This window comes from Phialemonium atrogriseum, assembly GCF_030411735.1.
Source record: "Phialemonium atrogriseum strain 8032-3 unplaced genomic scaffold QBC33scaffold_17, whole genome shotgun sequence".
NCBI classification, from domain to species: Eukaryota; Fungi; Ascomycota; class Sordariomycetes; order Cephalothecales; family Cephalothecaceae; genus Phialemonium; species Phialemonium atrogriseum.
Genome location: NW_026848154.1, coordinates 393,142 through 411,765, shown reverse-complemented (window position 1 = coordinate 411,765; position 18,624 = coordinate 393,142). Strand labels below are relative to the sequence as shown.

The window sequence follows — 18,624 nt, the reverse complement described above, 5'->3', positions numbered from 1 at the left end:
AACCCGGTCGTTGGCTCCCCTCAAAGCTTACCTGCACTGTCCTGAAGTCGAAATACTTCCATCCCCGCCTCGAAGACATGTGGGAAAAGCCATGGTAAAAACCTTGATCTTTAACGCCAAAGAGTGTTTCTTGGAGCCTCGCTTGGCCTGGATTGACACCCCATCCTGTACGTCGGATCCGCCTGAAATGGAATAGTTGGATTGCAGCCTGGCGTTAAATAACGCTGCTGCGCCTCCAGCTACCTCTCTGTTGCTGCTGCGCCTCTGCGCCTCTGACACATATCAGTATCTGTATCCAATCCTAATATCCGCCCTTTCGATCTCGAATCTCGCTTCATTGCGACTTCTGGGCATAAGTATTTAAGTCTTTTTCTTATTCTTTTCAGAAAAATTGAAGGAATCTTCTTGACCTAAGTCAGGTTTGCTGTCGCGTCTGGCTATCCACGCTTTGACCCCTGGCTTGATATAGGTGTGTCCCAGAAACAGGAGGGCCCCGCAGCCGAACAACTCATATATTAATTCTAACTTCTTCATGGCCGACAGGGCCGAAGATTGAGGTTCTCGTGATGAATCAAATCAAATCACCATCGTCACGACGTCATCATTCAGGTGGCCATGGAATGGAACATTCATCCATTCGCGAAGATGACGAAAGTTATCATAACATACGCAAAGGCTCCAATTCCGTTTCTCGTTAGTCATGCACTCCTTTTGGTCCACTTTAACTGGTAAAGAAGTTATGCGACTGAGAATTTGAGAGTAGTTAGTCCCCAGGAATATGCTGAAAGGGTGCGTGATCACTCAGAGACTTCTATCAGCAATTCGCTGTACTCTGGTCAACAATACGACAACCTCGCTCGATTCCTATGGGAACCCTACGAACCAACCCAGACCAGAACATTCCCGACACAAAGTCTACTAAAGAAGAGGGCTCGTGATTTTGCGTGGCTATACGAGCTTCGACCAGATTCTCCGGCGTCTGCAAGTCCTCTTGCCCACGGTTCTCGTCCTGGCAAGCACCCGTCAAATTCCGAATACAACTGCCTACTGATCCTGAGAGGTTACCCGTCAGCGCAATGGCTCAATGAGGTGGGATCACAGTGCAACATAGACCCGGAATTCTTCCATCGACACTTGTCCTTCCTGGTACGTGGTGCCGAGAAGCATCAGCATATGTCGTTCGTGTTGCCTTCCTCTCAGCGAACGATATTCCAGATGCCGTTGACATCGGTTGGTCTGCAAGCAACAAACGCCGACCACTCCAACCTATCTACAAAACGCGCAAAGGCTACCGCGGAGATGGACACGTATTTGCACAATTTGCGAATTGGCATGGGTTGGGAGTGCGGCAATTCTGTCGTTCGATCATTCACTGTTCATGACGAGCAGCTTTTCAGTATTGAGCAGAAGGTCACAGTTTACGTGTCGCGAATCTACAAGGCTTCGGAAAGATGGATAGGTTAGTCGCTCTTGCCCGCTGGTTATTCTTTTTGTGACTGCTAACTATCGCGATAGCCATCATATGGTTTGATTGTGGAGATGATTTGAGCCAAAGCCCTGAAGGCCCATGGTTTGAGCCGTCCCGCTCAGGACTCCATACTTATTTCTGCCCTACGATCCTCTTTAAACCGAACATACCATTCACAAACCACCAAATTTCCAACCAATATACTGCCGAACCGTCAAGATCGGCTGCCAGAGATTTGGTGCACCAAAGCGCCAGCCTACTGTCAACATGTTACGGGAAGTCGCTACATCCTGCTACCATGAGTCAGGACCCATTCTACGCTCTGACGGAACTTTTCTCGTTTGTATCCACATCTGAGATCACACTCCTCAACGCCATCTCTGCAAAGCTCAACGACACTGATACGGACCTGCTCGATATGGATCCCACGGCAATTTCCCGCGCCCAGAACAAGCTGCTACACTATCGCAGAATCTTAGAAGAGCAGTCGCACAAAATATCCGAAGTCCTGGCCTTCATCAAGAATCGAGAGCAGCTGAAATGGCCACAAAGCCAATCGAGCAAGGCTATGAATGCATCAGCGCGCACCGAGCAGGATTTCGAGTACCTGGTTGACCGCAACGTCTTACTGCAGGAGCGGTGCGAGCGTGCCCTGACAACAATTATGAATAATGCGAACATTTCGGAAGCAAGAAGTGGGATCTCCTTGTCACACAGGGTATTCAAACTGACTCTCTTGGCTTCTGCCTATGTCCCGCTGTCATTCTCAACCTCGATTTTTGGGATGAACTTTTTAGAGTTCAAAGACCATTCGCGGGGTTATTGGGTGTGGGCATTGGTTACCGTGCCTATATTGCTCGTTTCCTCCCTCATTCTCTTCTGGGATGGTGATAAGATGAGGCGAGGAGTCAAGAAAATCCAAGCAACTGTCATGGGAGGCTAGATGGCATAGGCATTCTGAGGATGAATGTCACGAGTTGTATCTCACGGTCAATATGTCCTCGTCAAGGTAATGGCTGAAGAATATGAGAGTAATGGGTAGCTTGTGAGAAGTGGCCATTCAGGGGTAATTGATAATGCAGTTGAAAAGGGGTAAAAGGGGGTGTGGCCTGTGCATACTCTTTAGGTCGAACATGTAATTGTATTTGGAGTTCAATACTCTGCCCTGTTTCAGTGACCGACAGCATTAAGGACGTCCAAATTTCGAGGTTCCTACAAAAGAAATGGCGATTTCAGTCACATGAGTAAATCCTCGTGGAAGGCGCTCGGTGCTGTCTTGGAGCCCAGGTACTGGACCGGCCTGGGCGGCTCGGAAGATACTAATTCCAGTGTCCGGTGGGTAGGTAGCTTCCAGGTACCTAGGTATGGACGCGGGGGAGTCACCCCAAGGCTCGCGCCGAAGACCCTTCACACTCACCAAAGAAAGCCGTCCACCCCACTAAGCATTCATACCGTTTTCCGTCAGTCCTCTGATCAATACACTGGCTTGTCGAGAAGAATTTTCCACCTGTGATCTGCCCCAGTGACCAGAATGACGACCATGGCAGGAGCGTCTGACATCTATACATCCATCAGGTTCCTGAAAAATGATGAATTATACCATGTTGTCAAAACATACAATCTTGAATTTCGAAGCGAAGAAATCCCCATTTCTAATGCCTTGCCGGAAAAGGTCGATAATCTGCTCGTCAAGGACATCAGGGGTCATGAACAAGACTTCACTTTTGACCTGAATGGCTTTGCGGTGCTGGACATGCAAACGAGCTTGTCATACGACGACTTCAAGGACAGCAGCAAGATTGAACACGTCTATTGCCAAGAGGTAGCTTCATGCCTGCTCAAGTACACCCAGGCGGCGGCAGTTCAGATCTTTGACGTCCAGGTAATTAATTACCCCCACACGATGGGATGGCCCAACATCTCTCAAGGTATCCTTGTTTACTAAAGAACAGATCCGACGCCGGCATCCGGACTTCCCCTTCCCAGACACAAACCTCGAGATCAATAACCAGCCTGCAGTGCAAGCCCACATTGGTCAGTTAGTTCTGGCACTTGTCACCTTTTGACCCAACTCTCACCACTATTATGCAAGATGCTTCACCCGAGGCAGTCCGCCTGCTCATTAGGTCGCTAAATACCCCAGAGGAGGCCAACTGCCGTGCTCAGGGGAGATTCATATACCTCAAGTACGCGTCTCTGATATCACCCTTTGACGAGCAATATTCTGACCGGTCAAGTGTCTGGAAACCTCTCAAAGGCCCAGTCCGAGAGTGGCCGCTTGCGTTATGCGATGCTTCATCGGTTGATCCCTCGGATCTTCGCGCGCATGATACCGTCTTCGATCCCACCACATCGAGAGAGAATCTAATGGTCCATTTTAATGCAAATCAGCGATGGTACTACCTGAGCGAACAGCTCCCCTCGGAGCTCTGGGTGTTTCGGCAATGCGATTCGGCAGGAAAGCAAGGTAAATAAGTCATATATTAAAACGCCGACTAGCTGAGAGATTATAACATAGGTATTTCAGGCGTGCCGCATGTATCATTCGAATTGCCCACACAGGCCAATGGTCCCGATGACCCCCGAGAAAGCGTCGAAGTCCGAGCACTTTTATACTTTGAATAAGGCAAATGATATCTGCCAACTCAACTTTCCTAGCATACCTAGATACATACATCTATCGGGATGGGCTAGGAAGCTCGTGTTTCACTGTGCCCGCTGACAACCTAGGAGGACTATCACACTCTTTTGAAAGGTGTTCGTGCGGTAGATGCCGATTGGGCCGTGGTAGAATCGCTTTTCCTTGAAGATGTAGTGTTAGGTGTATGGTATGTACAAGTGTGTAGCAGGGCATGCGACACTCAGTGAGGCGAAACCCAAAGTTGTCTGTCTGCTTGTCACCAAATTGAAACTCACTTGTATACCGCATTCAGCTTGATTTCGGCCTTGATGGTAGAGGACGGTCCAAAAGCGGGCCAGTCTTTCTTCGGTCCACGAATTAACTTTTCTATTGGTCGATGAGCATTTAGTACCTAGTAGCAGAGTGAGGTTCAAACCTACCGATGTGTTTCCAGGGCTGGAGACGCTCTGTTGGAGAAGTCATTGTGCTTTGCCGATACCGATGAGGCTTAGATTCCAATGCGGTGAGTGGGCAGGAGTTGTGAAGTGGCAGTGACACATGCAACACATAGTGTCCACAAGGTTGGCTTGGGCATGATACATGGGCTTCACAGGCAGGCGGCTCCGGGAGCACACCCTTCATGTCGAGGCTGTAGCACGGACCCTTTTGGTTGAGGGCCGTTTGTCCATTTTCACTTCCCCGCCCGCAAGTGATGGAGGGGGACAGCAGTCAGGCAGGCTGTGAGACACCGGCACAGACAGTGAAAAATGACGCGTGGCACCACTCACAGACGTGGATAAGCATGCATGTCAGCTGGTGTAACCTCCCCATGGCAAGACGCGACCCCTGACCACCAATGATAATCTTATCGTGATCTGTGTCGACACTCGTGACTGGTGGCGTCCCCACTTTAAACTGCTGCATCATTCGATTTCATATCCGTTCGGTTGAAGCGGTCCGGCCACAAACCTGTGCGGCAAAACCCCCCGAGGCCTACATCCCAGCTCTGTGGGCACTGGCAACCACGTTCCGTACTTCGATCACAGCACCAGGACATAGTCACGGTGGCCAAGTCTCGGACCCCCAATAATCGCGCTAGGTTGCGGAAAGGCCCGCAACGGTGCGACCCAGGTCTACCCTAGCGGCAGCGGGCGGAGTTCACTTCGTCCCCACCTGGTGGGGATTATCTGATCTGCGCCCAGAAGCGTCACGCTTGAGCTGTTTACGAAGTCTCTCTGAAATGGCTTCGTCAAAGGGACTCCAAAGGCTTCCGGGATCGACTCATACTGAGTCATCGGGACCTGAGTAAGGATGCACCTGATCCAAAGGCTTTCGCCAGTCTCATTGATGGCCCCAGGAACTGACTTGAGCATAGCATAATCTTCGTCCATGGCGTTACTGTTCGTTCAAACCCTGACGGAATTGGAACTTGGCCATCACTCGTATCAAAATTGGCGCCAAAAGACTCGAACATCCTAGGCTTTGATTTGGCAGTCCGTCTTGACGAGATCGGGGGATGGCAGTCACTTTCAACTCGGGCCGGGGATTTACTGGTGGCAGTCTGCGAGCACCACCAGGCGGCAAAAGTTCGTTCCGCTGTGGTTGAGAGACCATATCCTCCGCCTTAAGACTGATATATGTCACTTAGGCGAGCCGTCGTCCCATCATCTTTGTGTGCCACTCCCTCAGCGGCTGGGCACTCAAGCAGGTGCGTCTTCACTTGGTATCGCACAACATTCATTTACTGACTATATTCACTCCAAGATGCTTTGGAGGGCTAGGCAGCAGTTTACTCGCTTCCGCGACATAATTGAACTGGTGTCTGGAATCGTCTTCCTGGCTACTCCTCATTTTAAGGATTCGAGCGATGATTCAGCGAGGCTATTGTCACTAGTACTTCGATCAGATCTAATGACTAACCCCAAAAGGGCATTCTCAAAGTCGGACCTTTCGGCTCTTGCATATACCTCTTGGCAATTCGAAGAATTGAAGCTGCAGATTCCTATCCTGAGCTGTTACGAGACTGTGCCTACGAAACTCCGATCACAGTTCTGGGTCTCCAAAAAAGCAGTGGTTAGTTACTTGTGTCCGCCTGCCCAGCATAACGAGTGTGCCTGGCTTAATAAGTGGACGTAGCTTGTGCCAGAAGCGTTGGCTAAGACTTCCGCCCCTGGGGAAAACTTGGCGGCCATCGACATTGAACTCGCCAGTTTCTTTGATCTGGCCGACTCCGTCATCCATCTTCGTATTACGGACTTTTTACGGACTACTTCGTCCAGCGCATGCAAGAGGATTGAACAAGTGTTCAAGATCGAAAGTACGTATGCCCAATGCAATTCAGCTTTCGCATCGGGGCATTAACCTCGAGTAGAAAAGATAGGTAGGCAAGCCATGCCGAGCCTACGATCAAAGACCAGCGTGGTGGACTCTGACTTTGATGGCGTCCAGGGTAGGTTGTCCCCTTTCAGATCAGCCAATGGAGAGAGGGAGACCAAACATTCTGACTCCTGGTCAAGAAGGCTCGAATGATCGGAACCCCCAGAACTGGTCCAACGCTCGTTCGCCTCGCCGCGAATCCACCAATACATTCTCAGCTTCCCCTAATTCGCTCAAGACCGACTCCAGCTATGAGATTGTCGGGAAATCTTTCGACTCGGGGCGATCCCGAAAGATCAATCTCCCTTGTTACTATACCAGGCCGCACACGTCAAGAAATCCTGATTTTCGAGGTCGAAGCGGAGAACTACAACTCATCCACAAAGCCTTGTGTCAGGAACGACCTGGCAGTCAGGACACTCGGAGCAACAAACAACTAAGGACATTCGTGATACATGGCCTCGGAGGTATTGGCAAGACCCAACTAGCGGTTGAGTACATATTCTCTAGGCAGGACTCGTATGACGCCGTTTTTTGGCTTCAAGCCGACCAAACAGATAAGCTCTCGGCTGGCTTCGCGCGGATGGCGCTTGAGCTCGGCCTCGAGAGCAAAGAATCGGCAGATGACCAAGTCGCCAGCCGTGAGATTGTGAAGGCTTGGTTGGCTGATCCTCTCAAGTCGTCCTCTCCTTTCGGAGACAGGCATGCCAAGTGGCTCATTGTGCTCGACAACGCCGACAAGCCCGAAGAGCTGCTTGATGGTGGTTTTTGGCCTAGAGACGGACAAGGTTCGGTCCTCGTTACCAGTCGGGATCCAATGTCAAAGAGCGAGATGTTCTTCGGCAATGCGGGGATCGAGTTAAAAGCCCTCGATCAAAGCGAGGCTGCGACCCTCCTTCGAACATTGTCCCAGCAGGATGGGATGGACTCATCAGAGCAGCTCTCTATGGACATCGTTCAAAAACTGAACTGCTATCCCTTGGCTATTGTACAGATGGCAGGAATAATTCGGCGACGCAACCTATCACTTGCTGAATTTCTCGAGATCTATTGCCTGGAAGAGGAGAGGTCGGAGTTGCATGGGTTGAGAGTCGGAACACTGCATGGATATGGCCTTACTCTGAGCTCGGTATGGGCTTTTGACAGCTTCAACCCCGGCGCCAGGCAGATTTTGTCGGTAATCTCCCTCCTGGACCCCGACTCAATTGCCGAGGCAATTCTAACTACAGCGCCACAAGACTCGCTGGCAGACTTCCCTCAAACCAAAGCGGCATTTTTCCGGGACCTGTCAACCTTGACCCAGTCATCGATTATTCACCGAAACCGCGAGCAGAACGAGCTATCGGTACACCGAATGGTCCAAGACGTGATCCGGTCCCAGCTCCTGAAAACCAACGACCTCGTTTGCTCGGTATTCCAAGCCACAGTTCGACTCGTGTCTTCCGTATGGCCTTTCGTCACGACACCCCGAACTGGATATCCTGCGTTTGACCAAGTCGATCGATGGACTCAATGTGAGCGAATAATCTCACATGTCGTACGGTTGCGCCAGATCTTCCAGGAATTCGATGAGAGCAAACGGCAGAGGACCGCCACCGCCGACTTTGCTTGGCTGTTGGCCGAAGGAGCCTGGTATGCGACTCTCACTAGACTCAATCCAACACTCTGAGCCCGTCCCCAAATGATATATATATATATATATATATGCTCACTGATTCCCCCATCAAAGGTACCACCTTGAACGCTCGAACCCTAGTGAATGTCTTGACTTTATCAAGTCTGGCTTCATGCTCACCGAGGTCTCTCTTGAGGACCTGTCGTTCATTCGCGCGGAGCTGCACGGCACTCGGTCCTCCATTGGCCTAGAGATGAACGAAACAGAAACGGCTCTATACCACCGCGAAGAAAATGTTGCCTTTCGAGAAGCCACGGTTGCCAAGGACGGCAAGCTCGATAACAAGCTCGCAGCCGGATACAGCGAGTACGGGAGAGCACTCATGGCGTGCGGGATCTTCACCAAAGCCGCGGAAATGTTCGAGAAGTCCATATCGATAAGAGAGAGGCTCCCGGGCTTCAAGAGGCTCCAGCTATTCAATCCCCTTCGCGGTCTAGCACTTGTACGCTGGCATGAGGGGGACTACGAAGAAGCCAGTGAGCTCCTGCTCGGCGCTCTTCGTGATCGCGAACTCGCGTTTGGCCGCGATGATAAGGAGAGCTCAAGGCTCGTTCAACCTTTCCCACAACCTAATTACCTATTACCGGGGCTAATGTTGTATTCTCCCAGGACTGGAGAATTGCTCTACTCCATCGGCAGCGTCCGACAAAGCCAGGGCCTCCTCGACGAGAGCTTCATCTATCATCAGCGGGCTCTCCTGCAGTTTAGGTCGACCATTGGAGACAACCACCACCTCACCGCCAAAGCCTGTTATAACCTCTCCATGCATTACATGCGCTTCAAAGACTACGAAAACGCACTGTGAGTTCTCCCTTCTTCGATAATGGGTCAAGGGGGTATCCAAGCGAAGCAGTATTGATCGGCGGTGCCACAGCGTATTTCTACAACAAGCGTCCCGGGTCTTCAGTCAAGGCCCGTATTACGCTCCCGAACTGGCACGGGTGACCTTCCAGATCGGTCGCGCCCTGATCCTCCAAGGCAACACGCGTGCCGGGGAAGATGCCCTGGCCCGCGCATGGGGTGTGCGGCAGACGCTCGTGCCCGGGGACCTGAGACCGGTCGAGGAACTGCAGAGCGGCGACTTTGATGACTTGGTCGTCTTCTGGTCGGTGTAATCACGCTCTCACGGCCAAGATGGGGAGTAGTTAGCTATTTGAATTTGTTGGGGAGGGCCGGAAACTACGGGTCAAGAGCCAGGATTAGGATTAGGCCTTTCGGCGTGGAAACTGAAAAAATGGGTTGAAGACAGGACAGTGTCTCCCGTTGTCTATTGTAGTTAAGGGAAGAGCGACCCCAAAGAATTCGGTAGAGCTCCATGTCTTGTCCTCGGTCTCAGGTAGGTTCAAGATCTCATCGGAACTTTAATAATAAGCTCTTCCAGCAGCTCTACATTGATGGAGCGAAGTTCACTGGAATAAACCCTTGTCCACCAATTTTCTTGCTACACCGCGGGGGAATTGGTCGTAGCCATGGTTGACGGACTAACTAGAGCCTTCAACCTTCCTGCATGGCCCCTGGCGGCTTCACAACAGCGGCTCTGGCCCACAATCCGAGAGTATATGTCCGTGGAATTAGCCTTCTAATCGACATGAGGGGCCACGAGATCCGTTCCCCGAACTGGGGGACTGATACCACGCATCACCGTCGAACAACTCGACATCACGATGCTGGCGGCTGAGCTTGGCATCGACATCCCTATTGAGATCCCCGCCTCGCACCCCGACGCCGGCCGGTTCTTATCCGACCGGCCGTTTTCAGGGCGAAGAATTCGACCTCATTTTCTGCGGCGGCACGGTGCAAGGGGCGACCGCATTCAGCGGAGAAGGACTCAGCGGGTTAATTGGGGCCATCAGCCTGGACCGTTCCCGATCCTCGTGCGGAAGTTTCACGGGGAGATCCCATTGTCAAGTATTCTAAACAAAGATTAGCAACTGCTTAAACTGACTAGCATGTACTTTCCATGCTGCTACATGTCCTGCGCCAACTGGCTCACCCAGTGACAAGAGCCTGACAGACCTTCTCGGGCAACAGACTTGGACTCACTTCCCAGACAGGCTCAGCATGACCATCTCAGCCGCACAAGCCATGGTCTCGGGTTAGGCAGGATCTCTTCACGGCCCAAAGACCTCCCCGACCCCCTCGCCCTCGTCGGGCGTGACGGCCAGCTCCAACAACTCGTGGGCCAGCTCCACCGTGTCGGCACCGATGCCCGTCTCGAACACCAGGTCCTCCTCGGCAAAGGTGATTCTCGCCAGCGTCAGCAGGTAGCGTTGGGAGGCGCCGTGCGTGGTCACGAGCTTCGCGGGCATGTTGGCCACGTTGGCGGTGCGCGGGTCGGTGATGAGGGTGTGCAGGAGCAGCGTCAGCTGGGATATGAGCTGGAAGAGCAGACGGGTCCTGTCTGTGTCGTCGTCCATGTCGTCGCCCACATCGTCGTCGTCGTCGTTGTCTGTTCTGCCAAGGTCCGCCGGATCCAACAGGCCGCCCCGCTGGTCCGCCTGGGCGGCATCCCCATCTCTCATCTCCTGCGTCATGTCCAGATCCTGCCCCCAATGCCCGCTATCACCCCTCTCTGTCATTGAGTCCTGGGCAGCATTCTGGCTGCCGGTGTTCCCCAATGGCCACAGCCCCTTCGGCACATCCATGTCATACAAGCTGTCAATCGCCCAGCACAGGACCGTAACAAGGCGGGGAATGACCAGGGCGCTCCCCGCAAGCTGAAGGGCGCCAAAGGGGCTCTGCGCAAAGGCCATGAGCGTCCTCAGCACAACCAGTCGGACCCAGCACTGCTTCGCGGACCCCCGCGGGGCCCAGTTCGGCGGCTCCGCGAGATAGAAGGAGATGCGGTCGATGAGAGACCGCGCAGAAAACTCGGGTGTCTCGTCGTCTGGCTTACCGGCCCCGGGCAGCTGGAGGGACAGGTTCGGGTTGGCGATGGGCCCGACGCTGTCCGGGAGCACAGACGTGCAGAGCAGCGAGAGCATGCCGAGGAAGTCCTCTTCCGGGTGCTTTGGGCACAGCATCATCAGGATGAACTCGAGTTGCATGTGCTTCCAGAAATGCATCTGGGGCGTATTCTGGGACGATTGCAGGCCCGGGGGGAGATCGCTGCTGGGGATGGGGCCGAGGCAGCCCAGCGCAGTAAGATATAAGAGGGAGAGGGATTGTGTAACGTCGACGTCACGTTCCAGCAGCTGGACTGCGCCGTCGAGATGTGTGGACAAGTCGCCGTTGAAACTGTTAAAGCGGGGGAGCGCAACGAGGAAGCAGGTCGTCTGGATGGTCGGTAACAGGGTCGAGACAATGTGGGGAGCCACGGATATCGTGTTTAGCTGCAACGTATAAGACAGCAGTGCGACGAGATCAAATATCGGCTGGTAGTATCTCTCGTTTATACAACGAACCCACATTTCGAGAATCATCTCACAGAAGTCGATCAGGAGATGGATCGGCTGCTGAGACTTGCCCAAACGAGGCAGCATCTCGAAGATGGCGGATGCGAAGGAGCGAGTCGGATCCGATGGAAATGCATACCGAGAGAAGAGATCAAAGGTCAAGGGGTGGCCGTGGAGCGCACTGTGGTCGAGAGCCAACATGAGAAACTGCACAGTCGTTAGTAGGCACGATATCGATGGGTAGCGCGATGAAGAACTCACGTCGAACGGCAGCGTAGTCCGGCGGGAGCCGATGGCTGATGACTTGAGAGAAGCCGCCCGCGCGGCATCAGCATCATCGCCATCATCATCGCCATCGAGCATAATGGCATCGTCAGAATGGGTCTCGAGTGCCATGACTGGGCTGTCAAAGGCTGGTCGTTTTCTCTTCCCCTTGGTCGGCGTCCGTTCGGCCAGGGGAACAGCAACGGGGCCGGGATCCCTTCGTCTCTGCCCCTGGCCCTTGGTCGGGCTCGGCAGGATCTCGACGTGATCAAACCCATCCCCGACACCCCAGTTCTTGTTGTTCTTCTTCGGCGTCGTAGCACCATCCTTCCGTCTGTTCTTTGCCCGTCCCAGTTCCTCCTTAAGGTCCTGGCGGGCGAATTGTAGCTCCGTCGTGGCGTGCCTCTCGGCAGCGATGGCCGCCTCGACGGCGCGTTCCTGCTTAGCCAGCTGCTCTGCATTAAGCTTCTTCAATCGTGCAACTTCGGCCTCGTGGCTGGTCTGAGTCTTGTCGTACTTCGACCTCAAGATGGCAGATTCGCCTTTCGCTGACGTCAGTTCGGACTGGAGAGCCGACAACTGTGCTTGGAGGGCCGCGATGACCTCAGTGTGGTTGCCCGCACCGGTCGCTTGGGATGGTTGGACATGGCGGGATATTGGCCCGGGGGGCGGCGGCCGGTTGAATTGGGACGCAGGGGGGGCCGGACGGGATTGAGGGGGCAAGGGTCTCGGAGGGTATCGCTGAGAAGGGAGAGCTGGCGGCAGAGGGCGGGGATGGTGGCGCTGAGAAGGCAGCGGTGGCGGAACTGGTCGAGGAGGTATCCGTGGTTGAGGACGGCCAGGCAATGAAGTAGCAGCACTGGGCTGTCCGCCTTGGTGCAATCGTGGTTGCCCAGCAATGGCCGGCACCATGCGCGACTGTTGGGGTGGGAGAGGCTTGCCGACAACGGGGCCGGCCAGTTTCTGAGCTGATTCATCTATGACAACCGCATCGTCGAGGTCGTCGTCCTCAAAACCAAACCCGTACCCCGAAGATTGTGGTTGCGGGGCCGGCGCCGGCGCCTGGGACTGTGCCGGCCTCTGGGCCTGGGTGGCTTGGATGGCATGGTTTTCGAGCTCTTGCAAGACCGTGTCGTTCAGATCGTCGAAGTCGTCATCCAAGAATTCATCCATGTCCACCAGCCGGGTCACGCGAGTCCTGGCGTCATGCCATCTGGAGAAATTGGGTGGTGGTAGAGAGCGCAGTAATTGTCAAGACTTTTAGACCCGACGACGCGTTACGCGTTGAGAGGAAATTCGTCTATCAAAGACATTGACTCTCGATACAAGGATAAACCACTGCCGACCCCGGATTATCGTTAAAATCACGCTGCTTATCAAGCAAAACTGTGATCACGTGCAATGAGCCCGGTACTAATATGGGCCTCGGATCCACGTTTTTTGTTGCCGCTTCCAATCCACCGGGAAGGAATGCAAATTTAGACCTCTCCGGCCAAGCTTGTCAAATCGTAAATGATATCCGCCCCTTCTAGTGCAGAGGACAGCTGCCTAAAAAACCACACTTACCCTTATAGTACTCCGAGCCTCGCTCAGACGGGTCACGATGGTGACCAGGAAATGCAAGAGAAGCATGGTGAATTCACGCTAGAACTGCCCGCGGGTAGCACCGGAGACTCTTCGGCGAGCTGCCGCTCGGGCCGGGATGTAACCGCAACGGCTCCGGACACCGACCCGGACTCGGATCCGGACACCTTCCCCGAAGGCGGGACTGAAGGATGGCTCGTTGTATTTGGCTCCTTCTGCGCCATGATGTCCGTCTTCGGCCTCATCAACTCGGCCGCCGTCTTCGAATCGTGGTTCTCGACCCACCAGCTCGCCGAGTACAGCCCGTCCGAGATCGGCTGGATCTTCAGCCTGTACCTGTTCTTCGTCTTCTTCGTTGGCCTCCAAGTCGGGCCTGTTTTTGACGCCTATGGACCACGGTACCTCGTCCTTGTCGGCTGTGTCCTTATAGTCGCGAGTCTTATGCTCCTTGGTTTATGTGAGAGTATGGCCCCCTTTTTTCCACGACTCCGACGACTACCTATCTAGTTATCCGGCACCTCTGACACTCAGACCCCTTTAGAATACTACCAGATCCTTCTCTGCTATTCCGTCCTCGGCGGACTCGGGGGATCGCTCGTGAACTCGCCGGCTTACGGCTGCATCGCGCACTACTTCAGCGTGCGGCGCGGCTTCGCGACGGGCATCGCGACGACGTCGGGCGGCATCGGCGGCATCGCCTTTCCCCTTCTTCTCCAGCACCTGTTCCCGAAGCTCGGGTTCGCCTGGACCACACGCATCCTCGGCTTCATCCTGCTGGGCCTCTCGGTGCCGGCCAACCTCTTCCTCCGCTCCCGCCTCCCCGCCCGCGGCCGGGTGCAGTCCGTCTGGCCCGACTTCACCATCTTCCGCGACAAGTCCTACGCCGTCGCCACCGTCGGCGTCTTCTTCATGGAGTGGGGCATCTTCGTGCCCATCACCTTCATCGTCTCGTACGCCGCCGCGCACCAGCAGGACGCCACGAAGTCGTACACGCTCCTCTCGCTGCTCAACGCCGGCTCCGTGGTGGGCCGCTTGGTCCCGGGCCTGCTGGCCGACAAGCTCGGCCGCTTCAACGTCATCATCCTCACCATCGGCCTGTCGGCCGCCACGGTGCTGGGCCTCTGGCTGCCCGCCGGCGACTCGCCGCGCATACTGCTCGCCTTCGCCGTCCTCTTCGGGTTCACGAGCGGGAGCAACCTCAGCCTCATCGCGGTGTGCCTCGGCCAGCTCTGCGAGCCCAGCGAGTACGGCCGCTTCTTCTCCACGGCCATGATGGTCGCGAGCTTCGGGACGCTGAGCAGCCTTCCTATCGCAGGTGCGCTGGTCAGCGTCGGGGGGGATGGCGAGTCCGGTTGGATCGCTGCCATCATCTTCTCGGGAGCCTCGTACTGCGTGGCCTGTGTCTGTTATATCGTCGCCAGAGGCCTCGCTGTTGGATGGGGTCTCAAGACGGTCTTTTGAAGATTACGACCGTCTAGAGGGCTCTGGGAGACGTTTCTCGAGGGCTATGAATTATGACTTGGGGGAAATGCGCATAGCAACACATTCCACCTGCTATCGATTCGCTGTTTCGCCCCATACATACATCGACGATCATATATCACCAAGCACTGTCAATATACGCCTAGATGCTCATATAGAGCTTACATTTACCACTTACAACATAAATACAGTTCTCTTCTACAAAATTCGATGTGACGCAGTAGTTGGTTTCGTCTTGACGCTTTCCTCGTCATGTCATTTACTCTGGTTGTCATCCTGTGTCTGTGAATTGAAGACAGTCCATATGTTCGTATAATTACTACGGGGACTACAGTGGCTACACGGATCAACAAAGGTATCTCTATCACATTGTCTCCTCCCGATGCTGCTGAAAGGACAGGCAAACACACAAAACAAACGAGAGAAAGAAGAGGAAGGGGGGAGGAAAAGGAGAAATCGACACCACCATGCCCCATCCTCAGCACGAATCCAGCGGGCAGCCGACATTCGTCCCATATACAGACCCACTAACATTACCCAGCTGCAGCGCGGCATTGATGACGCCGCCAAGTCCCTCACCGGCCATGAGCCCCGCCGCGATGGCGTAGCAGTACAAGTCGAACGACCGGGGATTCCTCTTGAGCCAGAAGTGGCTGATGAGGGCGCCCGTCATGGTAGCGGTAGCGTAATGCGTGGCGGGCAGGACGAAAGCCACGCCGACGGCCATCCAGTTCGGCAGATAGACGCGGTACTTCTCTCTTTCCCCGACGAGCCACCTCCGCTTCGCGAGGACCTGCAGCACGGCGACGACGCCGAGCACGATGGAAAAGATGCCCGACGACAGCGGGATGGGGATGTTGGGTAGGGTGACGGCCTCTGCGACGGCGCGCCACGCGCTGACCGACGGCGCTAGGAACGGGCACGGCTCGTCGTCCACGGGGAACACGATGCACGGGTACGCTGACGCGAACAGGATGAAGATTCCAGGGGCCAGGAACATGGCCACGAGCGTGCCGACGGCCTGCGCGTAGAACTGCAGGTTGGGCGGCGTGCGGAGCAGGAACCCCGTCCGGAAGTCGCTGGTCAGAGCGTTGGACATGTCGGCGCCGGCGGATGCGATGGCGCCCGCGATCAGGTTGGCCTTCTGCGCTACCTTGATTTCCATCCCTTGGCCTGTCGTCACGCCGCCGAAGACGAGCTGTGATGCCTTGGCTGATGCCGTCAGCGGTGTGATGTCGGTGACGCCGGAGCCGTGGATCGCGAGGAAGGAGAAGATGATGCCGAGGATGGATGCTAGGATGGCGAGACCTGTTGCCGAGGGCGTGTCAGTTGGTGTTGGTACTGCATTTGTGTGGATGGAGAGAGAGAGTGAGTGAGGGAGGGAGAAACTTACCGGCGTTGATATGGAACTGGACCTCGCAGATGATGCAAGTCACGATCAACACGGCGATGGCACCGCTCGCCCAAACCCAGTTGGCAACCTGCTGCTCCGGGGTAGCAAAATCCTCGACCACCATCGCCTCGTCCGAGGTCCTGGCGGCCTGCTTGTCGAGGAACGGGCTACTCTTGCCGCGCTTTGCGAGGGTGTCGCGCAGGCTGGTGGCGATGTTGGTCCACGAGTACTTTATGCCGTACCAGATGATCTTGAAGTGGACCAAGAACTCGGCCATGGAATAGCACAGCATCACCATGACGCCGGGCCAGAGGAACCAGTAACGGGGGCTGGGGACGTAGCCGGGCGAGCCCATGCCGGACATGGAGTTGAAGGTCACCACGGCATCCCACTTCTCATCACCGGGAGCCAGCTGCTTGCCGATGCAGAGGCCGTAGTGGACGAGAATCGGGCCAAGGAACCCCCAGGCGAAGAAGCTGCCGGCGAAGAAGGATACACCGACGTTGACACCGACAAGGAGACCGGAGCCTGTATCCAGTCTTGGTTAGCGGACGGCGCGCAGCGATGGTGATGGCGAGGGATGATTCTTACCAATGAACGCTGGAGTCCATTCGACAAACCAGCCCCAGTTTTCGATGTTGATGGCCCAGTTGTTATATCCACCCCAGATATAGAACCAAGTGAAGATGTGCCAATCCCAGAGGATGCCCAGGGCATAATCCGAGACGACTCGCAGGATAAGGGCGCCAGTGAAGGAATAGCCCAGCGCCTTGATTTTTGCAATGGCCTCCTGCGCTCCCGAGCCGACAGCATGCATCGATCGGATCGTGAAGGCAGTGGCAGTTGCTAGATAAATTGAGAACGGCGGGCCGAAGTTAGCTTCTTCAATTTGGACGAGGGCAGCAGCGGGAGGGGGGCCTTACCAGTGGGGAAGATCAGGCGCAGCTCTCGCGCAACATTGACGATGAAGAACTTGCGAAGAGGCACCGCGTAGAAGAGACCAAAGAAGGACCCGATCAACGTCAGAGTCAAGATGCGGCCGAAATCGTCCTTGACCTCCTTGGAGAGGAGGTCGAGGTTGTACATGGCGGGCAGGGCGGCGACGAAGAGGCCGCTAAGACCACCAGCACCGGCTGCGGCTGCTTGGATGATGCTGTTCTCCTGTGGTGTGTGTCAGTGACTGTGACTAGTAACCATCGATGACTGTGTTGGGCACTGACCTGGGGGCCAAAGGGCATGCCGATGATGGGCACGCCGGCAAAGGTCGTGGATAAGATCTTGACGATGCCATAGCCGAATATGGCGCCGAACATGGATGATCCAAACGTGAAGCCGGTTTTCAGACCTGTTGATTATTGACGTCGTCGTCGTCAGAGCGATACCGCGGCATTTGCAGGTTGAGGGGTTGGGGGCACTCACCAAGGTACACGTTGGAAGCGTTAACCAGTGACCCAAGCAGAACACCGACGAGGACAGCACGCATGGTCAGCGGGTGTGGCTCCGCAGGGACACCCTCCAAAGGCGGGAGCGGTTTGAAGATGTCGGTGACCACGAGCTCATCGTCGGAGAGGTTGATGTCGACTTTGACATCATCCTCCGAGTTTCCTGTGCGCCTGTCCTTCTCACTTGGGGGGGCTTCCGCCGCTTCGCTCTCTGGCGAAGCGACGCCGACGGCAGCGGCCGTCTTCTCTTGCTCGGCCGACATGTCAACTCGACGAGAAAGAGAGGGACCTGGCTTTGTTGGGTTGCTGCTACGGCTGGTGCTGCTCCTGCTGCGGTGTCACGAAGAGGGAGCACTCGATCAAATATTTACCAGCGGGCGAGCTTGCGACCTTGCGACCCATGGAGTCGGGGCCCAGGTGTTAGCGAGCATGGTGCCGATATATAATAACCGTCGCCATAAGGAGGCAATATCGCATATCTCTCAACCCGGCGAACCAAAATGCAACACTGCGCACCAGGTTTGGCAGGGCGATTGCAGAGCGATTCGCAACGCGGGGTATTACTCGGACAGGAAGGTCGTTGAAAGTGCCAAGCTGTGCGGAAAACACCAAGGCTTGGCTATTCTATCGTCCCGACACAATTTGAGGGCGGCGAGGGGAGCCAAGATATACACAAGCCTGCACCGTCGATTAAATCACGGCTACCTTCCCCAATCTCGCAAGGCAGCGCAGGGACCCACGCCCTCTTGAGCACTATCGGATCCTCCAATCGGGCGCCGCAGGTCGCGCAAAACGGCGTGTTTGCCATTCATCTTTCTACCGGCCAGTAGAATCTCGCCGGGTAGTTCCAACCGAGCTTGGCACGTCACTTGGGAGTAGATAAGGGGTCTGGGCCTTGTCTGGGGTATGGAAGCCATGGTTGTTC

General features: G+C 55.0%; 7 protein-coding genes across 7 annotated transcripts; 5 read left to right on the top strand and 2 right to left on the bottom strand.

Annotated features, from left to right (window-relative positions):
• Positions 1–345: 345 nt before the first annotated feature.
• QBC33DRAFT_121088 (uncharacterized protein) lies at positions 346–2,442 on the top strand. Its single transcript, XM_060421986.1, has 4 exons — positions 346–469; positions 544–693; positions 764–1,459; positions 1,516–2,442. The coding sequence occupies exons 2-4, from the start codon at positions 567–569 to the stop codon at positions 2,409–2,411; spliced, it is 1,719 nt and encodes a 572-aa protein (XP_060282158.1). The 5' UTR covers positions 346–469; positions 544–566; the 3' UTR covers positions 2,412–2,442.
• A 313-nt stretch (positions 2,443–2,755) lies between these two features.
• Positions 2,756–4,387, top strand: QBC33DRAFT_620855 (uncharacterized protein). Its single transcript, XM_060432777.1, has 5 exons — positions 2,756–3,350; positions 3,421–3,502; positions 3,561–3,654; positions 3,706–3,935; positions 3,996–4,387. Exons 1-5 carry the CDS (start codon positions 3,000–3,002, stop codon positions 4,091–4,093), a joined length of 855 nt encoding a protein of 284 aa, XP_060282157.1. The 5' UTR covers positions 2,756–2,999; the 3' UTR covers positions 4,094–4,387.
• A 678-nt stretch (positions 4,388–5,065) lies between these two features.
• QBC33DRAFT_542960 (uncharacterized protein) lies at positions 5,066–9,550 on the top strand. Its single transcript, XM_060428323.1, has 10 exons — positions 5,066–5,393; positions 5,464–5,674; positions 5,737–5,796; positions 5,853–6,161; positions 6,225–6,405; positions 6,460–6,537; positions 6,605–8,096; positions 8,194–8,685; positions 8,749–8,940; positions 9,014–9,550. Exons 1-10 carry the CDS (start codon positions 5,329–5,331, stop codon positions 9,252–9,254), a joined length of 3,321 nt encoding a protein of 1,106 aa, XP_060282156.1. The 5' UTR covers positions 5,066–5,328; the 3' UTR covers positions 9,255–9,550.
• A 160-nt stretch (positions 9,551–9,710) lies between these two features.
• QBC33DRAFT_120882 (uncharacterized protein) lies at positions 9,711–10,159 on the top strand. Its single transcript, XM_060421984.1, has one exon. The coding sequence runs from the start codon at positions 9,804–9,806 to the stop codon at positions 10,065–10,067; it is 264 nt and encodes an 87-aa protein (XP_060282155.1). The 5' UTR covers positions 9,711–9,803; the 3' UTR covers positions 10,068–10,159.
• A 91-nt stretch (positions 10,160–10,250) lies between these two features.
• QBC33DRAFT_453959 (uncharacterized protein) lies at positions 10,251–12,971 on the bottom strand (the record flags this gene model as incomplete). Its single annotated transcript, XM_060424709.1, has 2 exons — positions 10,251–11,741; positions 11,796–12,971. The coding sequence occupies 2 exons, from the start codon at positions 12,969–12,971 to the stop codon at positions 10,251–10,253; spliced, it is 2,667 nt and encodes an 888-aa protein (XP_060282154.1).
• A 289-nt stretch (positions 12,972–13,260) lies between these two features.
• On the top strand, positions 13,261–15,093 carry QBC33DRAFT_120773 (riboflavin transporter MCH5). Its single transcript, XM_060421982.1, has 2 exons — positions 13,261–13,845; positions 13,924–15,093. Exons 1-2 carry the CDS (start codon positions 13,311–13,313, stop codon positions 14,841–14,843), a joined length of 1,455 nt encoding a protein of 484 aa, XP_060282153.1. The 5' UTR covers positions 13,261–13,310; the 3' UTR covers positions 14,844–15,093.
• Positions 15,094–15,156: 63 nt separating this feature from the next.
• Positions 15,157–18,343, bottom strand: QBC33DRAFT_542947 (OPT oligopeptide transporter protein-domain-containing protein). The gene is made up of 6 exons (XM_060428322.1): positions 17,677–18,343; positions 17,478–17,602; positions 17,181–17,418; positions 16,849–17,103; positions 16,258–16,785; positions 15,157–16,172 (listed from the first exon to the last, which is right to left on the bottom strand). Exons 1-6 carry the CDS (start codon positions 17,960–17,962, stop codon positions 15,343–15,345), a joined length of 2,262 nt encoding a protein of 753 aa, XP_060282152.1. The 5' UTR covers positions 17,963–18,343; the 3' UTR covers positions 15,157–15,342.
• Positions 18,344–18,624: the final 281 nt, after the last annotated feature.

Coding starts and splice junctions, on each gene's coding strand:
- QBC33DRAFT_542947 (XM_060428322.1), bottom strand. CDS start 17,962: ATGTCGGCCGAGCAAGAGAAGACGGCCGCTGCCGTCGGCGTCGCTTCG. Junction 16,786..16,848: donor ATGGACTCCAGCGTTCATTG/GTAAGAATCATC, acceptor GACTGGATACAG/GCTCCGGTCTCCTTGTCGGT. Junction 16,173..16,257: donor CCAGTTCCATATCAACGCCG/GTAAGTTTCTCC, acceptor CCTCGGCAACAG/GTCTCGCCATCCTAGCATCC.
- QBC33DRAFT_120882 (XM_060421984.1), top strand. CDS start 9,804: ATGCTGGCGGCTGAGCTTGGCATCGACATCCCTATTGAGATCCCCGCC.
- QBC33DRAFT_620855 (XM_060432777.1), top strand. CDS start 3,000: ATGACGACCATGGCAGGAGCGTCTGACATCTATACATCCATCAGGTTC. Junction 3,503..3,560: donor TGCAGTGCAAGCCCACATTG/GTCAGTTAGTTC, acceptor CTATTATGCAAG/ATGCTTCACCCGAGGCAGTC. Junction 3,655..3,705: donor GGGAGATTCATATACCTCAA/GTACGCGTCTCT, acceptor TGACCGGTCAAG/TGTCTGGAAACCTCTCAAAG.
- QBC33DRAFT_120773 (XM_060421982.1), top strand. CDS start 13,311: ATGATATCCGCCCCTTCTAGTGCAGAGGACAGCTGCCTAAAAAACCAC. Junction 13,846..13,923: donor GCTCCTTGGTTTATGTGAGA/GTATGGCCCCCT, acceptor AGACCCCTTTAG/AATACTACCAGATCCTTCTC.
- QBC33DRAFT_121088 (XM_060421986.1), top strand. CDS start 567: ATGAATCAAATCAAATCACCATCGTCACGACGTCATCATTCAGGTGGC. Junction 694..763: donor AGGCTCCAATTCCGTTTCTC/GTTAGTCATGCA, acceptor ATTTGAGAGTAG/TTAGTCCCCAGGAATATGCT. Junction 1,460..1,515: donor GGCTTCGGAAAGATGGATAG/GTTAGTCGCTCT, acceptor CTATCGCGATAG/CCATCATATGGTTTGATTGT.
- QBC33DRAFT_542960 (XM_060428323.1), top strand. CDS start 5,329: ATGGCTTCGTCAAAGGGACTCCAAAGGCTTCCGGGATCGACTCATACT. Junction 6,162..6,224: donor GGGTCTCCAAAAAAGCAGTG/GTTAGTTACTTG, acceptor AAGTGGACGTAG/CTTGTGCCAGAAGCGTTGGC. Junction 8,097..8,193: donor CTGTTGGCCGAAGGAGCCTG/GTATGCGACTCT, acceptor CCCCCATCAAAG/GTACCACCTTGAACGCTCGA.